The 22735-nt window shown below is 48.1% G+C and overlaps 1 protein-coding gene across 2 annotated transcripts in view; it reads right to left on the reverse strand.

Moving 5' to 3' along the window:
- KDM1A (lysine demethylase 1A) overlaps nt 1-22735 on the reverse strand; it is a 718736-nt gene that overhangs the window by 93478 nt on the left and 602523 nt on the right. For both annotated transcript variants that reach the window (XM_085647807.1, XM_085647806.1), the window contains exon 16: nt 4825-4952. In XM_085647807.1, coding sequence (XP_085503933.1) covers nt 4825-4952 — 128 coding nt within the window. The remainder of the gene's footprint in view (nt 1-4824; nt 4953-22735) is intronic.

The following is a 22735-nucleotide window of genomic DNA, read 5'->3' on the forward strand; positions in this document are numbered from 1 at the left end:
GAGAAAAGTCATCACTTTATTACTCAGATTAATCAGGCAAAAAACTCGTCAGGAGAACTATTCAGGGTAGTTACCACCCTATCTAACCCCCCGACACCACCCTTAGAGGCTTCTCAACTACTGACGGATGCATTGGCAAGGTTCTTCGAGGAAAAAGTTAGTTCCATCTTCCAGACTTTTTCACGATCCACCCCCCTACCATCTGCGAGCCTTCCTACTACTAGTATTCCATCTACTCTATTGTCTTTCAGCCCCGTAGATAAAGACCATATTCAACATCTAGTAGCCAGTACTAAATCCGGCTCCCCCCTTGACCCATGTCCCCCTTCCATTCTCAACCGCATACCGGAAGCAATTTCCCCTTCACTATCCACCATATGCAACGCTATGTTCGCTACAGGAATATATCCTTCAGTCTGGAAAGAAGCGATCATAAAGCCATTACTGAAAAAACCGACGCTAGACCCTCTTCTCCCATCAAGCTACAGACCTATCGCTTGTCTCCCATTTCCAGCAAAGATTTTTGAAAAGTCCATGAACTTGCAGCTGTCAAAATACATCAATGACAACAACTTGCTAGATGACACACAGTTCGGCTTTAGGCAGGGACATGGGACAGAGACGGCACTACTGAAAGCCGCGGACGAAATCAGAACAACCATGGACAAGGGAGGAGCAGCTGTCTTGATACTCCTAGATCTCTCTGCTGCATTTGACACGGTCGATCATATTACCTTGATCGACCGTGTCGCAGCTCTGGGAATAGGAGGAACAGCTAAAGACCTGATTGCTTCGTTCCTCGCCAATCGGCCACAGACTGTCAAAATGGCCAATTTCACCTCCCAGACTTTCTCTCTCCCCTGTGGCGTTCCACAGGGCTCCTCGCCAAGTCCGACGCTTTTTAATATCTATGTATCGGACTTGGCGAGGGTGATAAAATCCTATGGCATTGCCCTGACAACATACGCCGATGACACGCAACTAGTGCTATCGGTGTACAATAACGGAGTTAGCGTGGCATCCAACTTCCAGGAGGGCATGAAGGCAATAGGCTCCTGGATGTCATCAAACTGCCTCAAGCTTAACTCCGATAAAACGGAGGTGATGACATTCGGGAGCTTGAAACCAGCATGGTCCCCACAATGGTGGCCATCGGAGCTGGGACTCTCCCCCCAACCTGTGACTAAGGTTCGTAACCTGGGAGTCATATTCGACAACAAACTTACCTTCCACCATCACGCCAATGCCGTCGTATCATCTGCATTCTACGCACTCAAAAAAATCAAGAAACTTCTTCCATACCTACCACAGTCAGCCGGTAAAACACTTATCAGTACTTTAGTATTTTCAAAAACGGACTACTGTAACTCTCTGCTTCTTAACGCGCAAGAAGGAGTCCTCAACAAATTCCAAACCGTTCAAAACGCGGCTGCAAGAATCCTACTCTCCATCCCCAAATTTACATCAGTATCTCATCACATCAAAGAGCTCCACTGGCTCCCAATCAGGAGCCGAATAAAATTCAAGGCTCTTTGCATAGCTTACAAGACCCTGAACTCTCCAGGGCCACAGTTCCTAAAAATAGCTCTTCATCCACTGGAGCACCGCAGAACACTTCGATCCTCGACAACCTTCATGCTGTCTGTCCCACGGACAAAAAAAGCCACTTGGGGAGATAGGTGCTTCACTATAGCCACTGCTAAATTATGGAACACCCTCCCATTGCATATAAAAACTGCCCCCACCCTCATTAAGTTCCGAAAGAGCCTCAAGACATGGCTTTTCTCATCTGTTTAATTCCCCATAAGGAGTAAGGAGTTCTTTGATCGCCAGCGCCGAGACACCTGTATAGGTATTTGCGCGCTTTAAAAATAGCAAAAAATAAATAAATAAATAAATAAATTCTAACCATACCAAACATGGCGAAGCCATTCCTTTCTGATCAGGAATTACCACTTAAAAGTATACAAGAGAATTCTCAATGCTAGCCTATGAGAGGAGTAGGTCTCACAACAGCGAGAAACAAATTAAGCAGTTTGTCACTACCAGGACATGCCACACAAAGGCGCATGTCCTACCTTTTACTTACACAGCTCCCTGCCATAGGGCTACCTAGGGCCTACCTTAGGGGTGACGTGTAATAAAAAGGGGAGTTTAATTCTACTTTTTTCGGGTTCAAGATTGTCCTAGGTAATTTAGAGTTTGGACAGGTGCTGTTGTGGACTTCTGTATGTTTAGCTAGAGGCACAGGCAGTGAATCTGAGACGCTGTCATGTTTAAGCCTTGAAGAGCTTTTTCTGATTTATGAGCTTTTATTAGCCAATCGCGATCGGGTTAAACATAAATCCTCTGTTAGCAAAGGAAGGCTCCCACCACTGGCATGCACTGGAAAGATGTCAGTTTAAAGATTTTTGACAGAATTTAACAATGGTGCATTGATAGTGTGCTTTCCTTCTGTTTCTGTGATTCTTTGCTACTGGATTTGAAAATCTTGTGCATCTACTGCACAGAACCAGGTATCCCACCCTGAGCTTGGGGAAAATGTAACGAAGGTCTGGCATACAAAATGTTTCTTTCTTGATCCATCTGTTGGCCAATTTGAAATTAAATATAGGACTGAATCCTTGTTTCAGGCATACTGTGAAAACCAAAAAATACCTTGAATGGATGCCTTTTCCTCTTTGAAGAAATGGTCTCTATTGCATGTATTTCCAAGAAAATCTCAGGTTCCTTAACATGACCTGATGGTATTTTGGCACAGGCTTCAGAGCAATGAATGGAGATTGCAAATTGAAGCACATTGTGTAACCTCGTTGGTTAACATTCAAAACCCATTTGTCATTGGTGAGGGTCTTCCATTGTTATATGTTTTGATAAGCTCCAACCAGAGTGACACAAACAAGAGAGGAAGTGAGCATTCCTCTAGAGTGAGATGGAGCTTTGCCAGATAAGGAAGACTGATGTTGTCCTCTGGATGAGCTCTGATACTGCAGACTTTACTGCTGCGTTTGGTACGGTTACTAGGGAGACAGGACCTTCTGCCTAAAGTAGTAGTGTCTATCCCAGTGCTGCAACTCTGATTTGCATTACTTCTTTTTTTCCTGTTGAGGGGCAACAGCTTTAAGAGACTCTACTTCACTTTTCATGTGCATCTCATGTATCAAGGCTGGCCCCGCGAAAGGCAGGTTCATCATTGTGACCGAGACCTCTGGCTTTTTGCACAGCCAAGACGACTTTCACAATTAGAGACCATGGCAGAATAGAAATAGTAAATCTGCTGAACTCAGAGTCACTGATTATCTGGTTCAAGAGCTGTGATCCTACTTGAACAATTTCCATTAAATATTTTTTCCTTTCTTTCAGGAAGCAAAGTTTTGTAGGATTCCAACATCATTGTTTTGTATCCTTTTAGAAGTGATTTTGTGCTAGCTGCTTTGAAGGCTGAAGCAGTGCCACAGCAAACTTTCCTGCCAGCCACACCTACATATTTACAGTCTTTGTCACAGAGGACTGATGTTTACGGAAAGGATTGTGATTCTTTCCAAGGCAAGTTCCTATTCGGAGACAACGAGGAATGTTTCGTGACCATAATTGCTTTAGGAGACAGAACCAGAGGCTGCAGAAGAGGCTCCTCGGCTGAAATAATTAATAGGAGGCTTTGGCAGTAGATGAGTGTTCTTTGACAAAGGAGGAGTCTGATGTCCAATGGAGAGTGAGAAATCCCTGATGACGTCAGACTGTCAGTCTTCGTGATGTTGAGTGATATGCCATCATGCAAAGTGGTGACGATTTCAACGTCAAGTTTTTCGACATGAAGTTCCTCAACTAAGAATGGTGTTTTGCTGTTGAATGCCTTGACAGCAATCAAATATTTTAAGACTTCAATAAAGGTGTAAAAAGAAGGTGGACATGCTACAGACTAAAATCATCAAATTAAGCAGACACATTTTGAATCCGGAGGAGAAAGCCTTGCATAATAGGGTGATAAATCACCAGAAATATTCTGTTCTCTCAGCACAAGCTAGAAAATGAACCAAGGTTGTTGGGAAACTGCCAATACAGGGCATGCTGGGATCTAGAAGCTGCTGGCTCCTTGAAGTGACAGGGCATGTTATTTCCAGCTTCCCTTTACGTTAGGTCTACCAGGCTACTTTTCCATTGGTTCAGCTTCACCCGTTAGAACCTAGGGCTCCCCTAGGCCAACAATTGAGCAATTGGACCTGCAAATCTTACATGTTCTTACATGTTAAAATGAAGACTACTGAAAAATGAACCTTGCGAAAGATATGGAAGTTGATACTGCATTCAAAACCAATTCAAAATTTGGCCTCCAATATTTGTCTAAAGCCTGTATGGAATTGATACGTTATTAAATTACTGCACTTAGGTGGGAATATTTTACGTATGTTACTTCAATTAAGCTACTACACTGCAGAAAGTTCTGTTTCTTGACAGCAAGTTCAAAAAGCAGTGAAGAAAAAAATGAAAATAAAAGTGGCTGTGAAAGGAATGTCTAACAGTGCTCAGGTCAATATATCTTCTCAACAATCAGGAAAGTTTGAGCAAAGAACATTAATAAAATGTGTTAGGTACTTCCAAAATAAAACATTACATGAGGTGGAAACATCTGTGTTCCCATTTATCTGCACCTTGGAAAACTGAATTTGAAAATGGTGCCTATAGATATTGGATTGCTGCATCTTCTGGGATTAATGGCGTCTGTACACTCTCACCAGAAGACAGTTTTCTAAACATCTATGTTATACTATGTGTTAGTGAATGATAAATATATCTATAAATGCATACAGACAATTTTCAACATACCTGAGGAACAGCACTACTTCCGAATATTCCTTTTAGGATTGCAAGACATCTTCCAACAATGACATCATCACTAATATTCTCCATGATCCCAGCTGCCTCTCCTGCTACCAATGCCAAAAGTATTGGAGCTGGTAAAAGAAAAAAAAGCCATGAAGGAGCTGCTAAAACAGCGAAAAGGATAACAATGACTTTCTGGTAAATTGTTTACTTTTTGGCTGTATTCTTTTGACCATTATCAATATGTGGGTCTTGTTGCCAGTGATTTGTGTAACCAGACACTGCTTCAAAAGTTGTTAATTCAGAGCTGTACGTGCTGGTACAGGACACACCCTTCCCACCTGGTTCCAATGTTCAGAAAAAAACTGAGGTAACTAGTGTATCTTTTTGTCCGAGAAGTCGGCGCATGATGATAAAGCAAAAGAGCCCACAGGCTAAGAGTAACGGGGTCACATAAAGGTAACTACCATACTGTTAAGTCATTGCTCTTTTTTCTTGTCATAGTGTTGCTAGATTCCACAGTATTGTGAATGAGAAAGGGAGGTGAAGGCAGTACCTGGTGCCTAGGTTAGTGGAAATTCTGGGCCAAAATAAGCATCGCCATAGGTAAGTGCATGACGTAATTCAACAGGCACTGTGTAGCCTTTGTAACCTCTTGCCAGCCTTGCATAATAAAATGCTGATCACTACGCCTAGTAATAGATCTACTGAGGTAGTATAGCTAAGTGCACCGGTGCAGTATCTCTTTGGTTGAGGAGGCATGTTGATGTGAAAATATTATGTTTGTATATATTTATATATAATACAATACAATTACCAGGAGATTATCTAGTTTCTCAGTGCTGGGAAGGGGCAACAGAGGAAGGAAGATAAGAAAAAAGGGTAATGGGGAGAGAAAGAAATTTGTAATATCTTGAAACAGAGAAGATTATTTTCTTGTGTGGAGGACCATTTAAATGGAACAGTCAAACAAGTTAGTTACCTTCTGTAGTGCAGTGCCTTAACTGGTAGAGACTTTCTAGCTGCAGATTCCTTACCTTGGTCAATTACCAGGCGTCAGACTGCATCCGGATATTTTCTGTGAGCAGTACCCTGCACAACAGTAGGCGGTGTTGTTCGCTTCAGTGTAGCGTCATCAGAAGTGACATGCGCTGTGCCTATATAGGCACCACCCCAGCGCGCTGATATCAGTTTCTTTTCACGACATTCCACGCCAGAAGCATGGAGCCACGATGAACACTTACAACAGCTGCATTAAGCAAGGGCCCTTAAAAAGGAAGCAACCCTTCACTCAAATCCGTTCGCAGAGCGGGGAGGATGGATGTGTCAGCAAAGAATCAGCAGCTAGATTGAGCCTCTACCAGATAAAGAGTTACTGAGCATAAGTAACTTGTTCATCTGACAAACTTCTAGCTGCAGATTCCTTATCTTAGAATAGATACCGAAGCAATATCTCACTGGAGGTGGGGTTGTGACACGGATTAGACTAGAAAGTTCTGTAGGACTCAATGGTAAAAATGACCATCTCATCGGACATGGCTGTCCAGGCAGTAGTACTTCGTAAATGTGTGCAGGAAAGCCCACATTGCTGCCAGACAGATATGGAGGACAGGAACTCCGCAAGCTAAAGTAGTGGTTGCAGCCTTGGCTCTGGTGGAATGAGCTTGCAAACCCTCAGGAGGTTGATTTTTGGCCAACACGTAGCAGATTTTGATACAGAGCATTATCCATTGTGAGTTGGTAAGTTTCTGCCCTGCCTTTTCTTTTTTAGCTACAGCATTTCCCACAAAGACTTCATCAACCACCCGGAACTTTCTTGTGTGGTCAAGGTAGAATGACAGCATTCTTTTTGGGTCCAGCCAACAGAGTCTCTCCTCATTTTTAGAGGGGTGAGGCACAGCATAAAGGGTAGGTAGGATGATGGACTGGCCTACATGAAAGGGAGTTACCACCTTTAGTAGGAAGGATGCCCTAGTGCAAAGCACCAGTTTGCCTGGGTAGAGGGTAAGGTACGAAGGCTGAGATGACAGAGCTTGTAGCTCATGAGCACTTCCAGTAGATGTAATTGCCACTAGGAAGGCCGTTTTTCTGGTAAGAAGACCGATAGGGGAGGTGTGTAATGGCTCGAAGAGAGCGAACATAAAAAATGCAAGGACTAAGTTGAAGTCCCACTGTGGCATAATGAAAAGAGCTGGTGGAAACCTATATTTAAGACCTTCGAGAAACAGATTTACAATAGGGGATTTAAACAGGGATGGCTGATGGGACACCACAGACATGCCGATATGGCAGACCGATAACCTTTCAATGTACCCAAAGCAGAGCCCTGCTGGGCTAGGGCCAGAATAAACAAAAGAACCTGGGAAAGCGGTGCAGAGAGAGCATCAATTTGTTTATCTGATCGGGGGACGCATACTTATGCACATGCTCAACAACTCGGGATACCAGAATCTCTGTGCCCAATCTGGAGCCACAAGACTGACTTGGGCCTGGATGTTCCCGATCTTGAGAACTCGGGCCAGAAGTAGTACTAGCAGAAAGGCATGAAGGATGCCTGAGCTCCACTGAGGATGAAAAGCAGCTCTGAGCGAGAGACGCCTTGGAAATTTCTGCCACCAAAATTGCTGATATTGGATCTATTCGCCTCCCGCAAGAACGAGCATAGAAGGTTCTCCCCATTCTTGGAAGAGATCTTGCACCACCTCCAGATGGAGATGCCATTTGTGATCCGCTAGGCATCTTCGGCTGAGTTTGTCCGCCCTTGCGTTCAAAGAGCCTGCCTGCAATTTGTTGAACCTCCAGTGATTTGCCCTACTGTTCTACAGAGGTGCAGCGCCTCTTGAAACAAGCATTTACAATGCAATGGTCTCGGCATTGTTAAAGTTAGAGCTGTTGGCATTGCTCATAACCCCCACCACAAATATTCAACACAACACTTAACCAGCACTCTGAACTGCCACCCAAGACAGCACAGATATTCCACATGGGATTGGATTATGCCGCGCCTATGTTTTTTTACCAATAGTATGCAGCATAGCCGATGCTGTGCAGAATGGCAAAAGGGAAAAAATGCAGTGACAGTCATGTACATGCATCACCATGCTTGTGCATGCGTACCAAATGATACAGGTGCCTTTTTTATTAACCAATATGAGATGGATTGATGAAAAAATAACAGGAGCGTAAGATCAAACCTTTTTTACTTCAAAATCTTTCAAAAGAGGAGCCGGTCATTTAGAGGATGGGGGATGCAACAGAATAGAACACAAGGCAAAGGGAGAAGCACATAGGTGAGAGATGCACACAGACAACTAAGGAATATCGAGAGTGGGGCAGAAATGTACATGAGCAAGAAAAAGAAACACGGAGAGCTGTGGCAGAGATTCACGAGCGCAGGTGGTGTTTGAAAAGCACATGGTCAAGAGAAGCACACAGACAAGAGAGCAACACTAGCACAGGAGTGGGAAGAGAAACACACAGGCAAGAGAAAAAAAAACACACTGATTAGGTGGCAGAGAAGCATATCGGCGAGAGACGAATACGGTGAGCTGGGTCCAAAAAGCACACAAGATCTGTGGGTGGTTGAGAAGCACATGGGTGAGAGAGCAACACAAGCACTGGTGAGGGAAAAGAGGAACACAGACGAGAGAGAGCAACACAGATAGGAGGGTTGGTAGAAATGCACATGGTCGAGAAGAACAGAGTTAGGGGGCAGAATATCGCAATGGAAAGAGTGCACATCAAAGCAGAAGAGGACAGAGGCAAGTAAGAGTGACAAGTGCGGGTGGGGGAAAAGCACACAGACGAGAGAGAAATGTGGAGCATGCAGGGTAGCACACGGGCGAGAGGGGATTACGGAACACAGAGGGGAGAGAAGCACGCTATCAAGACAACTGGAAAACACATGCACTCACATTGAGTGCTTAAGCTACAAAAATCCAATGGCTCTAGATTAGTAGCATCAAATCACCAGAATATTGGGTTGGCACTGTTCTGGGCTTTAAATAATTACTTGTTGGCACTGATTTATTAAATGTAATCACGTAAATGGAAACAAGGTAACTAGCATTCTGCGACAACCCACTTAGTCTTCGTGAACCTACAAACACTTTACTCCCTTGACAGCTTCTGCCATGACAGCTTCTGCCACAACCCCCTTTAGCTCGCAAGACAGTACTGCTCCTTAACCATCACCGCTGCCAACTCCTGCTGATCCACCGCCTGAGCCCAGGAGTCCAACATTTTTAGTTTGCAAGCGGCAAAGAGCCGGCAATCTTCCACCGAGCGTGGTATGAGTGCAGTCACTCGGGCTAGGCAGGGTAAAAGAGCGTCCGGCTCCGGAAGTACTTTGTGGGAGAAATTAGAACGTGGAGCCAACCGGAAGTTGCTCTCAGAAAGAGAGGACTGGGAGGGAGCGCAACCGGAAGTAAAAGAGTGAGAAAACGTAGGGGAGAGCCACTCTCCGTCATAGGCTCTTGCTAACCACAGTGGGTTGTAACCAAATCGCTTTGTGTGTTTACCGGAGACTGCGAGTTAGGCTTAGCAGTGCCTTCCACGAGGAGGCACAGTAGAAAGGGAACGGTGCTCAGGCTGAAAGCATTTACACTGTGGTTTGTAACCGAATCGCGATGTGTGTTTACCGGAGACTGCGAGTTAGGCTTAGCGGTGCCTTCCACGAGGAGGCACAGTAGAGAGGGAACGGTATTCAGGCTGAAATCATTTACATTTTTTAATTAGTAAATTGTTAATATTAGGTAAACATGACAAAACACAAGATTAAGGGAAAAGGAACGTTCTTTACGGAAACGCTTGAACATCATGTGAAATCGTCAACATGCATTCTCTTCAGTTATTTGCAGTATTTCGATGTGCGAATACATTCTTAATAAGGGTGCAGCAAGACCCTAGCCTCGGAGCTAACAGGCAAAACGATGGAGGCGGAGCTATGCTTTGAGTCATTACAAGCCAAGCGCCCGCCATTCCCGCTGTTTCTTTTTGTATCGCGCTTTCACTTAAGCGCGATTCAAAAATAAACAACGAAAAGCTATATTTTAATTTTCAAGGTTGCTGCTTCTAACAAGTCTTACGGGCTGCTGCGGCGAGCGAGCCCAGCTGCCAGTCCTTGAGGGAATCGCCCTGAACACCACCGCCTTTCTCCGAGGTCAAGCAGAAATGCCTCGGAGAAACGCAGTGGCGTTTTCGGATTCCTGTGCGTGTTTTTCTTTCTCTCCTCTTGCCATTGGCTGGAATGTTTACATTCCAGAGGAGAGAAAGAATCGAAAAAACACGCCCCGAATCCGAAAAAGACGGGGCTTGTTTGGAGAGACAATGCTCTTCTCCAATGGCTGACCAGTATTTCAGAGGCCAGCCAATGGAGAAGAGGTAAAAAAAAAGGGGCGGGTTAAAGCCCCACTCCTAAACATTAAATCTCGGAGCGAGACTGCGCAAGCGCAGCCTTCGAGACGAGACCTAAAAAGGGTCCACTACCCCACCCTGCTCTGTTTGTTGCAATACCATATGACAGCTGTTTCGTCTGTGAACACCTTTACCAGCCTTCCACTGATTGAAAGAAGAAGGGCCTTCATTGCAAGCCGGATCGCTTAGAGGTCCAACAGGTTGATGTGAAGCTCTGTTTTCCATCTCTCTCAGACGGCCGCCCCTTCCGAGGACTGGCGCATCCATCACTACAGTGAGCTCTGGCCAGGGAATGGAGAGGGGTCTGTTACTGTTACAATCGAGGTTTGTAAGCCACCACAGCAGGTCTTGTTTAGTCCTCACCGCGATCTGGACCATGTAGGGGAGATTCCCCTGATGTTGTGCCCACTGGAACTTCAGGTCTCACTGCAGCGGCCTCATATGTCAATGGGCATGTGTCACAAAAAGGATGCAGGAAGCTATGAGGCCCAGCAGCGTCAGAGTTGCTCTCAACGAATACCAGGACAGAGGCTGAAACATCAGTATCATAGAATGAATATCCTGCACTTGCCATTTGGGAGAATAAGCCTGAAACTGCACAATATCAAGACTAGCTCTGATGAAAGTGTCCGAGAGGGAGTCAGGTGTGACTTCAGCACATTGATAGTGAACCCCAGCGAGTGCACAAGGTCTTCGTAGTCTGGAAGTGGGAGACAACTGCCTGGGGCTAACATGTCTTCAACAGTCAGTCATCGAAATAGGGGAAGACTGGCAACCCTTATCTTCAAAGATGAGCTGCAACCACTGCCATCACCTGGGTGAACATCCGAGGGTCTCTGGTAAGGCCACAAGGAAGCACAGCAAAATGAAAGAGCTCGAGGGACAGCGAGAACAGCAGATAATGTCCGTGGGCAGACACGACAGGAATAGTAGGGATCCTGCAAGTTCAACGCTCCCATCAAGTCACTTGGGTGAAGGGCAGACCGAACATGAGCAAGCGTAAGCATTTTGGATTTCTCCTTTTTCAGAAAGAAATTTAGGACATGCAGTACTACGACAGGGCAAAGGCCTCTGTCCTTCTTGGGCACCAGAAAGAAGCAGAACTAACAACCACAACCTCCTTCTAGCGTTGGTACCCTCTCTATGGCTTCCTTGGCCAAGAGAGCTGCTATTTCCTGGAGGACTGAGGAGAGATAGTCCTCCATCAGCATGCCGCAAATGGGTGGCATGAGTGGAGGGGTAGACACAAAGGGGAAGGAGTAGCCCTTTTGAACAATCTGGAGAACCCAGTGCTCTGATGTTATCGGCCTCCAATGGTCCAGGTGATTGCGTATCCTGCCTCCCACTGGTTGCCCATAATGGTCAGTGGGCAAACTAAAAAAAAACTGGATTTTGCAGCTACCAGCAAGGTCAAATTGACTGACCATGAGCAGGTAAGTCAGAGCAGGCCCAAAGGAAGCAGAAGAGCCCACTGGAGCAAAAGAAGACCCTCAAGAGGACCCAAGGGGGTGAAGGCAAAGGGGTCGCAACAGGACCTCGAGCAACCAAAGGATGCAGGCCCATGCTGTAACGGATGAGGCGCAGAGTACTTGGGGCTGGAGCTTTGAGCCCAAAGATCTCTGGTGACGAGAGTCAACAAGTCTTGGTAATAGCAAGTCGACGCGGTGCACTGGGTTACTACTCCAGCAGTTCGGACGAGGGATACTGGCTTCAAACTTTCTATGAAGAGGGAGTTGCAGAACCACCACCTGTGTTGCTTAACATTTAGGAATCCGTAGGAGCTCAGGAACAGCAGACCGGTAAGCTTTGTTGTGGTATCTGCAGATGCAGGGAAGTGACTCCTTCACTTCAAGGGAGATTTCTTCGGGTGTCTTGGATGTCAACATGCCTGTAGAGGCACATGTATGGAGCACAGACGACGCAGAAGACTGGCAGGACGATGAGCAGCAGAAGTTTTCCCAGTTGTAGTCAAGGTTCCCAAAGCAAAATCCAATGAAGTGCAAAGTGCCCAGACAGTTGAAGATGAAGTGGTTTTGGATCTGAATCTTGTCGCCTGATGAATCTAGGGACCCACCTACAGGTAAGCACTTAAGTACCCCTAGGAAAGGGTTGGGACGATACAGGGGTCTCTCCCAGAGGAGGGGCTGGACAGTGGGGAGGATACTCCCATGTCCTTTGTCCAGTTTCACGCCAAGAGGGCACCAAATGTGCGCTTGAAAGCAGTCTGGTGGTGCTGGCAAGTGCCCCCACCTTATCCCAATACACTAAGTCCTGTCTGGGAGATGGTCACACATCCTTGTGACAGGAAACCGATTGTACTGCCTTCCCTTGCCTGAGTTTGGCTCAGCAGCAGGAGGGCAGAATCGTGTCTCTGTTCAGGGGCTGCTATAGTTTGCTGTCCGGGTCTAGAAGACTGGTATCGGGAGCACTGAGGGCCTCCTGGATGAGCGTTAGTGTCTGGAATCATACCTCATCACCGTTTACGGTGTTGAGGTATGATTCCAACATATTCGATACCAAACACGACAGGGTTCGTTACAGCCAGTTTAGAGTTAGCCATCGCATACTGACGCATGGCCACTCTATATCGTAATGGCTGATGCACTTACAACCCGGGAGAATGAACTCTGCGGATTGTAGGGGTACCATTAGACTTATAACCGAGCACCCTGCCTTCAGGATTGAAAGGCCTGCCTTAGGGGTGACTTATAGGTTATAAGAGCAGTGACCTCAGATATAAGGAAACTCATATCTGTCGTAAGTGGTGCTTACACAGGCTGCAATGGAGGGCCTGTAGTCAAAATTTGAGTGGTCTCCCATGGGCGGCATAATACATGCTTCAGCCCATGGGGGACCGCTAGTGTACCTATGCCCTGGGTACCATAGTATCATATACTATGGACTTACAAGGGTACACCAGTAGCTAATATGAGATGGACCCAAGTACTCACCATGTCCAATTTGGGGAAGAAGCACAGAGACTGGGGTCCTGATTAGCAGGATCCCCGTCAGCCTAGTCAGAAAAACATAGCAACACTTGACAAAAGTTGGGGATAACCATGCAGAAGGATCCTACCTTCCTACAATCACCAACAAAGAAACGGCTCTGCCTAGCTAGTCAGTCGTGTCCAGCCCACATCGAATTGTGAACGTAGCTGTCTCTCTCCAATCTGCCACAGCTTAGGAGAGTATTGCCTGGGACTCCTCCGAGGCCATGGGCAGCACCTGTGCAACAGAATTCCAAATTAAATTGGAGAAGCGTCCCAAAAGGCATGCGGTGATCATAGATTGCAATGCCAGGCTGGCGGGAGAAAATATTTTCTTAGCCAAGGTGTCCAGCCTTTGGGATTCCCTATCTGGTGGGGTGGTAGGTGATGCGGCACGATTTACACAAGAAGTGGGGTCTTGGACCACCAACCTCTCTGGGGTGGGGTGTTGGGTGAGGAAAGAGGGGTCCCATGGGGCGAGACAATGACAGCAGGCAATTGTTTTTTTCACAGGAGCCCCTGAGCTCGACTTGGACCACGACCCGACCAGGACGTCTGCAAGGGCTTCATAAAAAGGGAAAAAGCACTTTGGAGTGTGAAAACTCCTGGCTAAAGCACCTCTTTCAGACGTTCATCTTGACTGCCACAGTGGGAATCTGAAGGACCAGGACCTCAACTACACTTCTCCCTACCAATGCAAGTAAGTCTCCCTCCTGTGTAGCCATGGTAGGAGGAGAGACCAAGCCAGTATCTGGGGAGGTCTCCATTCCACTGGCATCTGCCAAATTCTTAGAACAGTCCACACTGAGGTCTAGGGGTGGGTATTTTCTAGGGTCCAATAGCCCCTCCCACTCTTCCCCACGTCCTAGCCCATAGGAAAAGGGCTCAATCTTCGGGCCTGGAGGGTTCTAGTCGGGCAGCTCCCCTGTGGCTTTGTGCTGGAGTCCAGGATAAGAATGGGGCCAGCGCTACCAGAAGCATTGACAATGGGACCAGCACCGGGGAAGGTCGAGGGCAGCGCCACCGTCACAGGTCCGTATCATCCGTTGATCCACAGGCCGCGACTGGTGCAGAGGGAGGACCTGCCGGCAAGTAACCAGTAGGGGCCCTTCCCAAACCAGCGGACCCGAAAGCGCTCTGGTGGGGGCAGGCCGCCCAGTATGAGGTGCATGGCCTCAAAACTCTCGAAGTTGGGCGGGTGTCGCATCGGCTTCTAGAAAATCGGTGAGGCGTGTAGACAGCCATGGCATAGGCTCATCTGGAGAACCAGGCCACGCGTGATGACGTGGTCTCATCAGATAACTTGGACGGATGGGGTGAAGTTGAAGACCTCCGACTACTTAGTTTTCTTCTTTTTTCTGAATTAACCAGAGTAGAATGCCTTCGACTGCGCCAAAGATAATTGGCTCCACAACCGTCCGCTCAACCCGGAGCAAAACCATTGCGCATCACATGCCAAACGGAAAGGAGCCTCAAGGGTCTCCTCCTGAAGGCCTTTTTTAATGCTTTTAAGCATTGCTGGGCTTAAAACCAGCATTCCTAGTAGACTAGAAGACAGGTTTCAAAAACGTTCGACAAGTAGGGTGTGGCTAAGCACCAGCCAAGATGGCTGCCCGCTAAGTGAGCTCCGCATCCACTAAACAGAATCCCTGCCATCTGTACATCATTCCGCTCCCGTCTGCTGCTGTGAGGCACACAGGGCCAATTGGAGCAGCTGGGGATACTGCTGCGGTGTTGCCACTCATCCGACGAGCCACGTAACAGTGTACCTGATGGTGAGGCGTGTGTGACAAGTGACTCAAAGTTGCTTGAGCCATGTGGCAGAGGTTGCGGCTCTCATCTCTTCTTCTTCCCAAAGAGGCCTGGCTGTGTGAGCCGTGGACGGACTGCCGAATCAGGAGGCATGAACACTTGACGGGGAGCTCCTCCGGTACCTGTGACTGGTGCAAAATGGGGAAAGAGCCTGAGCTGTGGTGGCCAAGCGCTGCTCGAGACAAGCAAAATCGAGCAGAGCTGAGACGCGCCCCTTTGCTCAAACCAGGGCCCTGTGATGAGGAGTGGGCGAAGCAGATTTGGCCTGTTTTCCAGTGCCCCTGGGAGTAGGAGGCAGAGCTGCTGCGTGGCAGCCAGCTTTGCCTGACAACTACGGGGGAAAAGGAGGCTGCAACTTAGGGCCTGGTGTTGCAGACCTTGATCATTCCTAATGGCCAAGCCCACTGCAGGTACCCTTTCTCTTCCTTACAACCCAGCCCCATATACCCCCCCCCCTCCCCCAACTAATCTCCGGACCCACTGGAGCCTCTTACAACTTCAAGGGGAGGACCCGAGAGTTACTGTCACCTGACTTCCCAGACTCGTGCCTCTAGTGGGCACCAAAGAGTGCATGGCCTGCCCCCACCTGTTGAGCAGTGAGACTAGTGTTTGGGATTCGCTGGGGGCCATCATAGTGGGTATCGAAGACCTCAAGGTCTCACTGGAGCCCAAGTTGGATGCAGACTGTAGAGGTCACCCTCCTCTGAGCAGATTTGAGAAAGATTACCAAGAAAGTAACAGCAGCTGAATCACATATCAATTTGCTTAAGTCGACGACCAAGAGACTAGAGGGCCAAGTAAAGTTTCTTACTAACTAGAATGCTGCCACTGCAGCCAAGCTTGAGGACCGGGATGGCAGGAGGAACAACATCAGAGTAGTTGTAGTCCCTGAAGGGGCCGAAGGACTAAGTACTGATCTCTTTCCATGGGACCTCATTGCCTACACGCTTTGCTTTTGCCCTAAGCGTCTATCCAACTTTTTCTCAATCGAAAGGGCAACACGGCCCCACTGAAGCTGGGTGCGCCTTCCCTCCAGGAGGATAATCCTTGCAAGGATATTTAACTAAGGTGATTAAGATGCGATCTTGCAGGCAGCCCAATCATTTGGTGACTTCATGCACAAAAGCTCTACAATCAATTTCTTCGCAGACTTTATGCTACAAGTACAACTGCAAAGGTGCAGCTTTGATTAGGTTAAAAAAGTGCTTAGGGCATAGGAACTCAAGTATATGATGCTTTACCCAGCTCGACTCAGGGTGATAAAGAGGGTAAATCCTGGGACTTTACCTCGCATGAGGAAGCCTGGGAATGGCTGGAAGGACGGGAACCCCAGGTCGATGGAACAAGCGGGAGAATCAAGGAGGACGCCATGGTAGCGAATCGGACATTAGGAGCTCGGATAACCCTAACTCACAGCAGAGAAATGAACTACCTGAAGAAATGTGAACAATATTTTTGGGCAACTCCTATGCCATGTTTTATCTCTTTTCCTATGGTTGACATCATTTAAAATATCAGAGGTGGAATGATTAGGGGAGCTGAGCTCTGACTTAGGCAGCAGCAACAAGTGCCAGATTGGCCCTTCATGGGTCAATCAGCCATTGGGATTTTATGGTAACAATTTGTACTGCTGAGGTATGGCACGATTATGCTACAAAAGGAGTAAATACCTAAGTTCTTTGTTTCTAATCGAAAGGCTGGTTGAGGCGGTGCTGACCAAGACAACTGTTCTAAATGACACTGATTGGGTGAAAGGCACTTTGCATATTGGAGAGGTGGGCAGTTTTTAGCCTGCATTGCAGGTCAGCAGGGAGAGAAGCGCTTGTTTGTTCGGCGCAGGTGTTTTGGGTTTGTAGGACTGTATTTTGTTTCCACCTTTACGCAGGCAAAGTGAAGCTAGTAGGTTGTAGGTGAAGGTATGGGGTACAATGGGATGGAGGGGCTCCGCAGGACACTTGGTAGGCACACATGCCACCCCAGGCACACTCTTGATAGATGGAGGCACAAACATCACAGATCTTAAAGGTGTTGACGTGGAACGCCAATGGCTTAGGTAGCAGGATCAAACGCAAAATCGTACTTCAATACCTGCCCCAGACTTGGTCCTCCTGCAGAAGACCCACCTGAGAGGTAACCAGGACAAAGCCCTGGACAGGTTTGGGTATTCCCTGGTGGCACATGGGGACTATCCGACAGATTCAAGGAGAACGGGTATCCTAATTAAAAGAATCACTGCCCTTTATCCCTGCTTGCACATAGTGTGATTCGCTTGGTAGATAAGTGGCACAATCAGGGAGTTGGGAGGGCCACACACTTAACATCTGTTCTCTATACGTACCGCCAAAGCAAGACACTCCCTGACATTAGCACCCTACTCTTGGAGATGCCACTGGGGATCCTAATATTAGGGGGTGACATAAATTCAGTTGCCAACCCTAGTGTGGACAGGGAGACTAGGACAGTATTTCAGGGCAAGTTGGGTCCATTGTATGCCTTCATGGACTCAATGGGGCTGAGAGACCTCTGGCGTGACCACAACCCCTTGACAAGACAAAACTCATGCTTACCGGCTGCTCATGGTAGCTTCTCCCAGCTAGACTATATTCTCACCCAACATCTGCATGCAAGTAAATTCACAGAAGCAACCCACAAAATGCATGGAATCTCTGACCATTCACTGGTAGGAGTGACAAACTGGGGCCCTGCCAAGGTCTATACACCCCCCCCACCAAATTGATCTGTGGCACTTAAAAGACAGGACCCTTAAGGATAAGTTGAGGGAGAGGCGTTTGAAACGGACATCTGAGGACATGTGCAGGCCCTAATTGGGGGTGGAAGAAAAAGCATAAGCTGCAGACTGAGGTGCTTGAGAGGGAAATTGACTCCCTAGAGACAATGCTCCTAGCAGGGGAGGAGGAGGGTGGTGAACTCGCACCTCCGTCAACTACGCCTTAAGCAACACAAATGGAGGACAGAGGCGAAAGATGCGCTTGCAACCCAACGCTGTCTGTATGATGTGGGAGACAAGGCTAATAAATTGCTGTCATGGATCGACAAGAGGGATCAGGGGTGAAATTGGGCCCTGGAAGTCGTGGATCGCGATGGAGCGGCCCAGACAACCAGTGCACAGACTTTTGACACGTATTACGATGGGGGTGTATGCCTCCAAGACCATCATCTCCAAGGGAGACTGTGATGACCATCTGAAAGACATAACCCTCCTAACACTTACTGACGAGGACAAGGGGACCGTAGAGGAGGACCTGACCATGGAGAAAATAAGTGCAATGCGGGACCTTCAATTGGGTAAAGCCTCGGGCCAAACGACCTGCCAATGGAGTTCTATACATGCATGTCAGACAAGGTAGCAGAACGTATGTCAGCTATGTTCCACGCTGCAGAGGAGTGTCTACCTGAAGACCAAAGGAATGCGACCATCGTTGTGATTCCCAAGAAGAACAAACCATCAACGGAGTGCAGGTCATAGAGACCCATCTCTCTACTCAACTTCGAGGCCAAAGTGCTTGCAAATGCCCTGGCGACTAGGTTTTGGTCAGTGATCACCACAGTGGTTCACCAAGACAAATTGGGCTTCTTGCTGCACAGGGGAAGACTCTTAAATCTGAGTTGTTCTGTGGGGTGCTGCACATAACTAATGCACCTTGTTTTGAACAGACTGCTTCTGTTCTTGGATGGTTCAACAATATTGAATGAAATTAGATTTTCCCGGCCCTTGGCCAGCTGGGATTTGGTCACAGGTTTTGTGGCTTAGTAAGGCCTTTGCATCAGGGCCCGCTGGTCAGAGTCTGCGTGAATACCGCACTGTCCAGGGTCTTTACCCTGCAGAAGGGCAAGAAGCACAGGTGTCCTCCGTCCCCCTATGATATTTGCTTTAGCACTTGAACCCCTGGTGGCCTGGGTTCGCCAGGTCCCCCTTATATGGGGAGTGAGAGGAACAAATTTCCTTCTATGCCAATGACATATTGCTGTATACCACTACTGTCCATCGACTGAATACTGCAAATCTTTTGCATTTTTGGGGGCCACTATGGGTACCAAATTAACTAGGACGTGTCACTGACATTCCGCTGGTAGGAGAGAGCCCGAGGCTTTCCTAAAGATGTGGAGCACCACTGGTGCAAGGCGGGTTTAAAAAACTGGGCATCTATGTCACCCGAGACCCTGGAGACTGCTTGCGTAAGAACCTACTCCCAAACCTGGACAGGCTCCATTGACACGTGCAGCATTCGCAGGCCCTCCCTCTGTCCTTGATGGGCAGGGCTGCTCTTTTTAAAATTATGGCACTGTCACGCCTGCTATGCATTTTTCAAATTACATCTTAAAGTGTCCCCCAGACATCTTTAGGAAGGTAGGACATGAGATGAAAACATTGCTTAGGGACAGGGGTGGCTCCCATATTGCACTCCGTAAATTACAAAGAGGCATCTATGATAAGAGGTTGGCAGTCCCTGACATTCTTACGTACTATTGGGCCACACAGTTAGTGGCAGTCAATGCCTGGACGTTTGCGGGCCGAACAGTGCTGGGATATAGAGTTGACAGGGAGGCTATGGGGAGCCGAGGTTCTGAGACCGTTCTATACAGTTGTGCGAGTACCCTGCTTACCCACACCCAGACAGAGGTACGAGTATGGTGAGAAGCAATGGAAAAGTTACTTACCTTCGGTAACGTAATATCTGGTAGAGACACAGTCTAGCCGCAGATTCATACATTTTTTAATTCTCTCCAGGCACCAGTCTTGATCTGGAAATTTTCAGCAGTACCTCTGAGCGCCAGGGGACGGCATGGTATGGCTACGCGATGAAGTTGACTCCGGCCATAACGTCAGTGGAGCCATACAAGTCTCCTCTGGCGTGAGAACGTCAGTTACTTCTGAGAAACCTTGGGCGCCAGAACATGGAGCCACTATAGAAACTGGTGGCAGAAATATTCCACGCCATAAGTGCAGAGCCATGCAAGACACTGACCACTGGTGCACAAAACTAGGGGTCTGAAAGGGAAACCCTTACTCTAGAAGTCAGTTCGCAGAACAGGGACGATGGGTAGGGCAGTAAGGAATCTATAGCGAATATATATCTCTTACAGATATATCGTTACCGAAGGTAACTTGTTCATCTGAAAGAGACTATTAGTTATAGATTCCTTACCTTAGACTAGATACCCCAGCAAAACCAACCCTGGAGGTGGGTCTGCGGACTTAGTTCACACCATAAAGTCCTGGAGAACTGAACGGCCAAAGAAGCTGTCTCTCCAGATATGGCTATCCTGGCAGTAATGTTTACTGAACATAAGCAGTGATGCCGACATGGCTTTCTGGCAGATATCACCGAGGGGGACTCCACGTCCCAAAGTAGTAGTGGCTGCCGTCGCCTTGGTGGAATGGGCGCGCAGTCCTACCGGAGGCTCTTTTTTCGCCAAGGAGTAACAGATCTTAATGCAAAGGACGACCCATAGAGAGATGGTCCGTTTTTGCACAGACCAACCTTTCTTGGCTCCCACATTGCCAACAAAGAGTTGATCGTCCAGCAGGAATTGTTCTGTGTGATCCAGATAAAATGATAACGCACGTTTCAGATCCAGACGGTGGAGTCTCTCCTCCTCCTTGGAAGGATGCGGGGGCAGGAAGAAGGTGTCCTATGTAGAAAGAGGTAACCACTTTGGAAAGAAAAGACGGCCTAGTTTGAAGGATAACCTTGTCCGGATTGGCAGCAAGGAAAGGAGGTTTAGAAGATACAGCCTGAGGCTCACTCACCCTGCGAGCAGAGGTGATGGCAACCCAAAAAGCAGTCTTTAAAGTCAAGAGTCTGAGAGGACAATTATGTAGTAGCTCGAAAGGAGCACACAAGGTAAGATAAGGCCAGATTCAAGTCCCACTGGGGCATTATGAAAGGAATAGGAGGAAAGAGATGAGTAATGTCCTTAAGAAACCTATTTACAATGGGGGACTTGAAAAGAGAAGGCTGATCAGGAAGGCGAAGAAAGCCCAAAATGGCCGAAAGATAGTCTTTAAGGGTGCCCAGAGCAGAGCCCTGCTGGGCCAAAGCTAGAATGAAGAGGAGAACCTCTGAAAGAGGGGCAAAAAGGGGATCCACAACCTTTGCTGTGCACCATGCCACAAATTTGTTCCATCTACAGGCGTATACCGTTTTAGTGGAGGGACGCCTGGCTGCCAAGATAACATTACAAACTTCGGGGGGAGCTGTCAACTGTCTGCTCAATCCCCATGCAAGGAGGTGGATGCTGGAGTTCGAGTAGAGGTCCGTCCCCTGGGACAGAAGATCCTCCTGAAGAGGCAGTCTGATCAGAGGATCGATGGCCATGTTCAAGAGCTTGGGATACCAGACTCTCCATGCCCAATACAGAGCCACAAGAATTAATTGGGCCCGGTTGCGCTTGATCTTCTTCAGCACTCTGGGCAGAAGTGGTATAGGCGGAAAAGGGTATAGAAGACAGCAATTCTACTTGCGACAAAAAGCGTCACCGAGCGAGTGCCACCTTGGAAATTCCAACGCGCAGAACTGCTGACATTGCGCGTTCTCTTCAGTGGCAAACAGATCTAACCAAGGCTCTCCCGACTGTTGAAAGAGACCATGCACCACCTCCGATCCATCATGTCGGGCGGCTGAGTTAGTCTGTCCTGGCATTCAGTGAACCTGCCAGGTGTTGAACCACCAGGGACATGCCCTGAAGTTCCAGCTATGTCCAAAGGCGAAGACCCTCTTGACATAAGGTCCACGACCCCACCCCGCCCTGTTTGTTGCAGTACCACATGACAGTGGTGGTGTCTGATGAAAAGAAGCTTCTGAGAGGGAATCAGGAGTGACTTCAGCACGTTGATAGTGAACCCCAGCGAATGCAGGCGGTCAGCAGTAGTCTGGAGATGGGAGATGACAGCTTGGGTCGAGCCTGCCTTCAACAGCCAGTCGTTGAGATAGGGGAAGACTGGAACCCCTGAACTGCGCAGATGAGCTGCGACCACCGCCTTCACTTTCATAAACACCAGAGGGGTGCTGGTAAGGCCAACGGGGAGCACGGTAAACCGAAAATGCTTGTGGCCTACCGTGAACCGTAGGTAATGCCTGTGGGCTGGCAGGAAGGGGATATGGAAATATACGTCCTGCAAGTCAAACGCTACCATCCAGTCTCCAGGGTGGAAAGGAAGACAGGACCTGAGCCAACGTGAGCATCTTCAACTTCTCCTTCCGGAAGAGGCGGTTGAGGGCCCTGGGGTCTAAGATAGGACTTAGGCCTTTGTCCTTCTTGGGGAGCAGAAAGTAGTGGGAATAACAACCACGACCTACTTCTGGCACAGGGACCCTTTTGATTGCTCCCTTGGCCAATTGAGCTACAACTTCCTGGCGGAGAAGGTCCAAATGGTCCTCTGATATGCAATGAAAGGATGGAGGGAGGGATAATCTCAAAGGGGAGGGAGTAGCCCCTTCGGACTATCTGCGAAACCCACCTGTCCGACGTGATGCTATGCCTGTGGGAGAGGAGATGGTGAATCCTTCTGCCCTCTGGCCTGTGCTGGCTCTGAATGGTCAGACTAGGAGGGCTTTGACGCTGCTGCAGGAGGGTAATGGATGGACTGGCCCACCCGCTGGCCCCCAGACCCGTGTAGCTGGGTCCCACATCAGCGGCCTCGCAGAGGCTGGGTAGCTTGCGTGGCCCGGTGGTTG

This window comes from Triturus cristatus, chromosome 3_2 (genome assembly GCF_964204655.1).
Source record: "Triturus cristatus chromosome 3_2, aTriCri1.1, whole genome shotgun sequence".
Taxonomy (NCBI): Eukaryota; Metazoa; Chordata; class Amphibia; order Caudata; family Salamandridae; genus Triturus; species Triturus cristatus.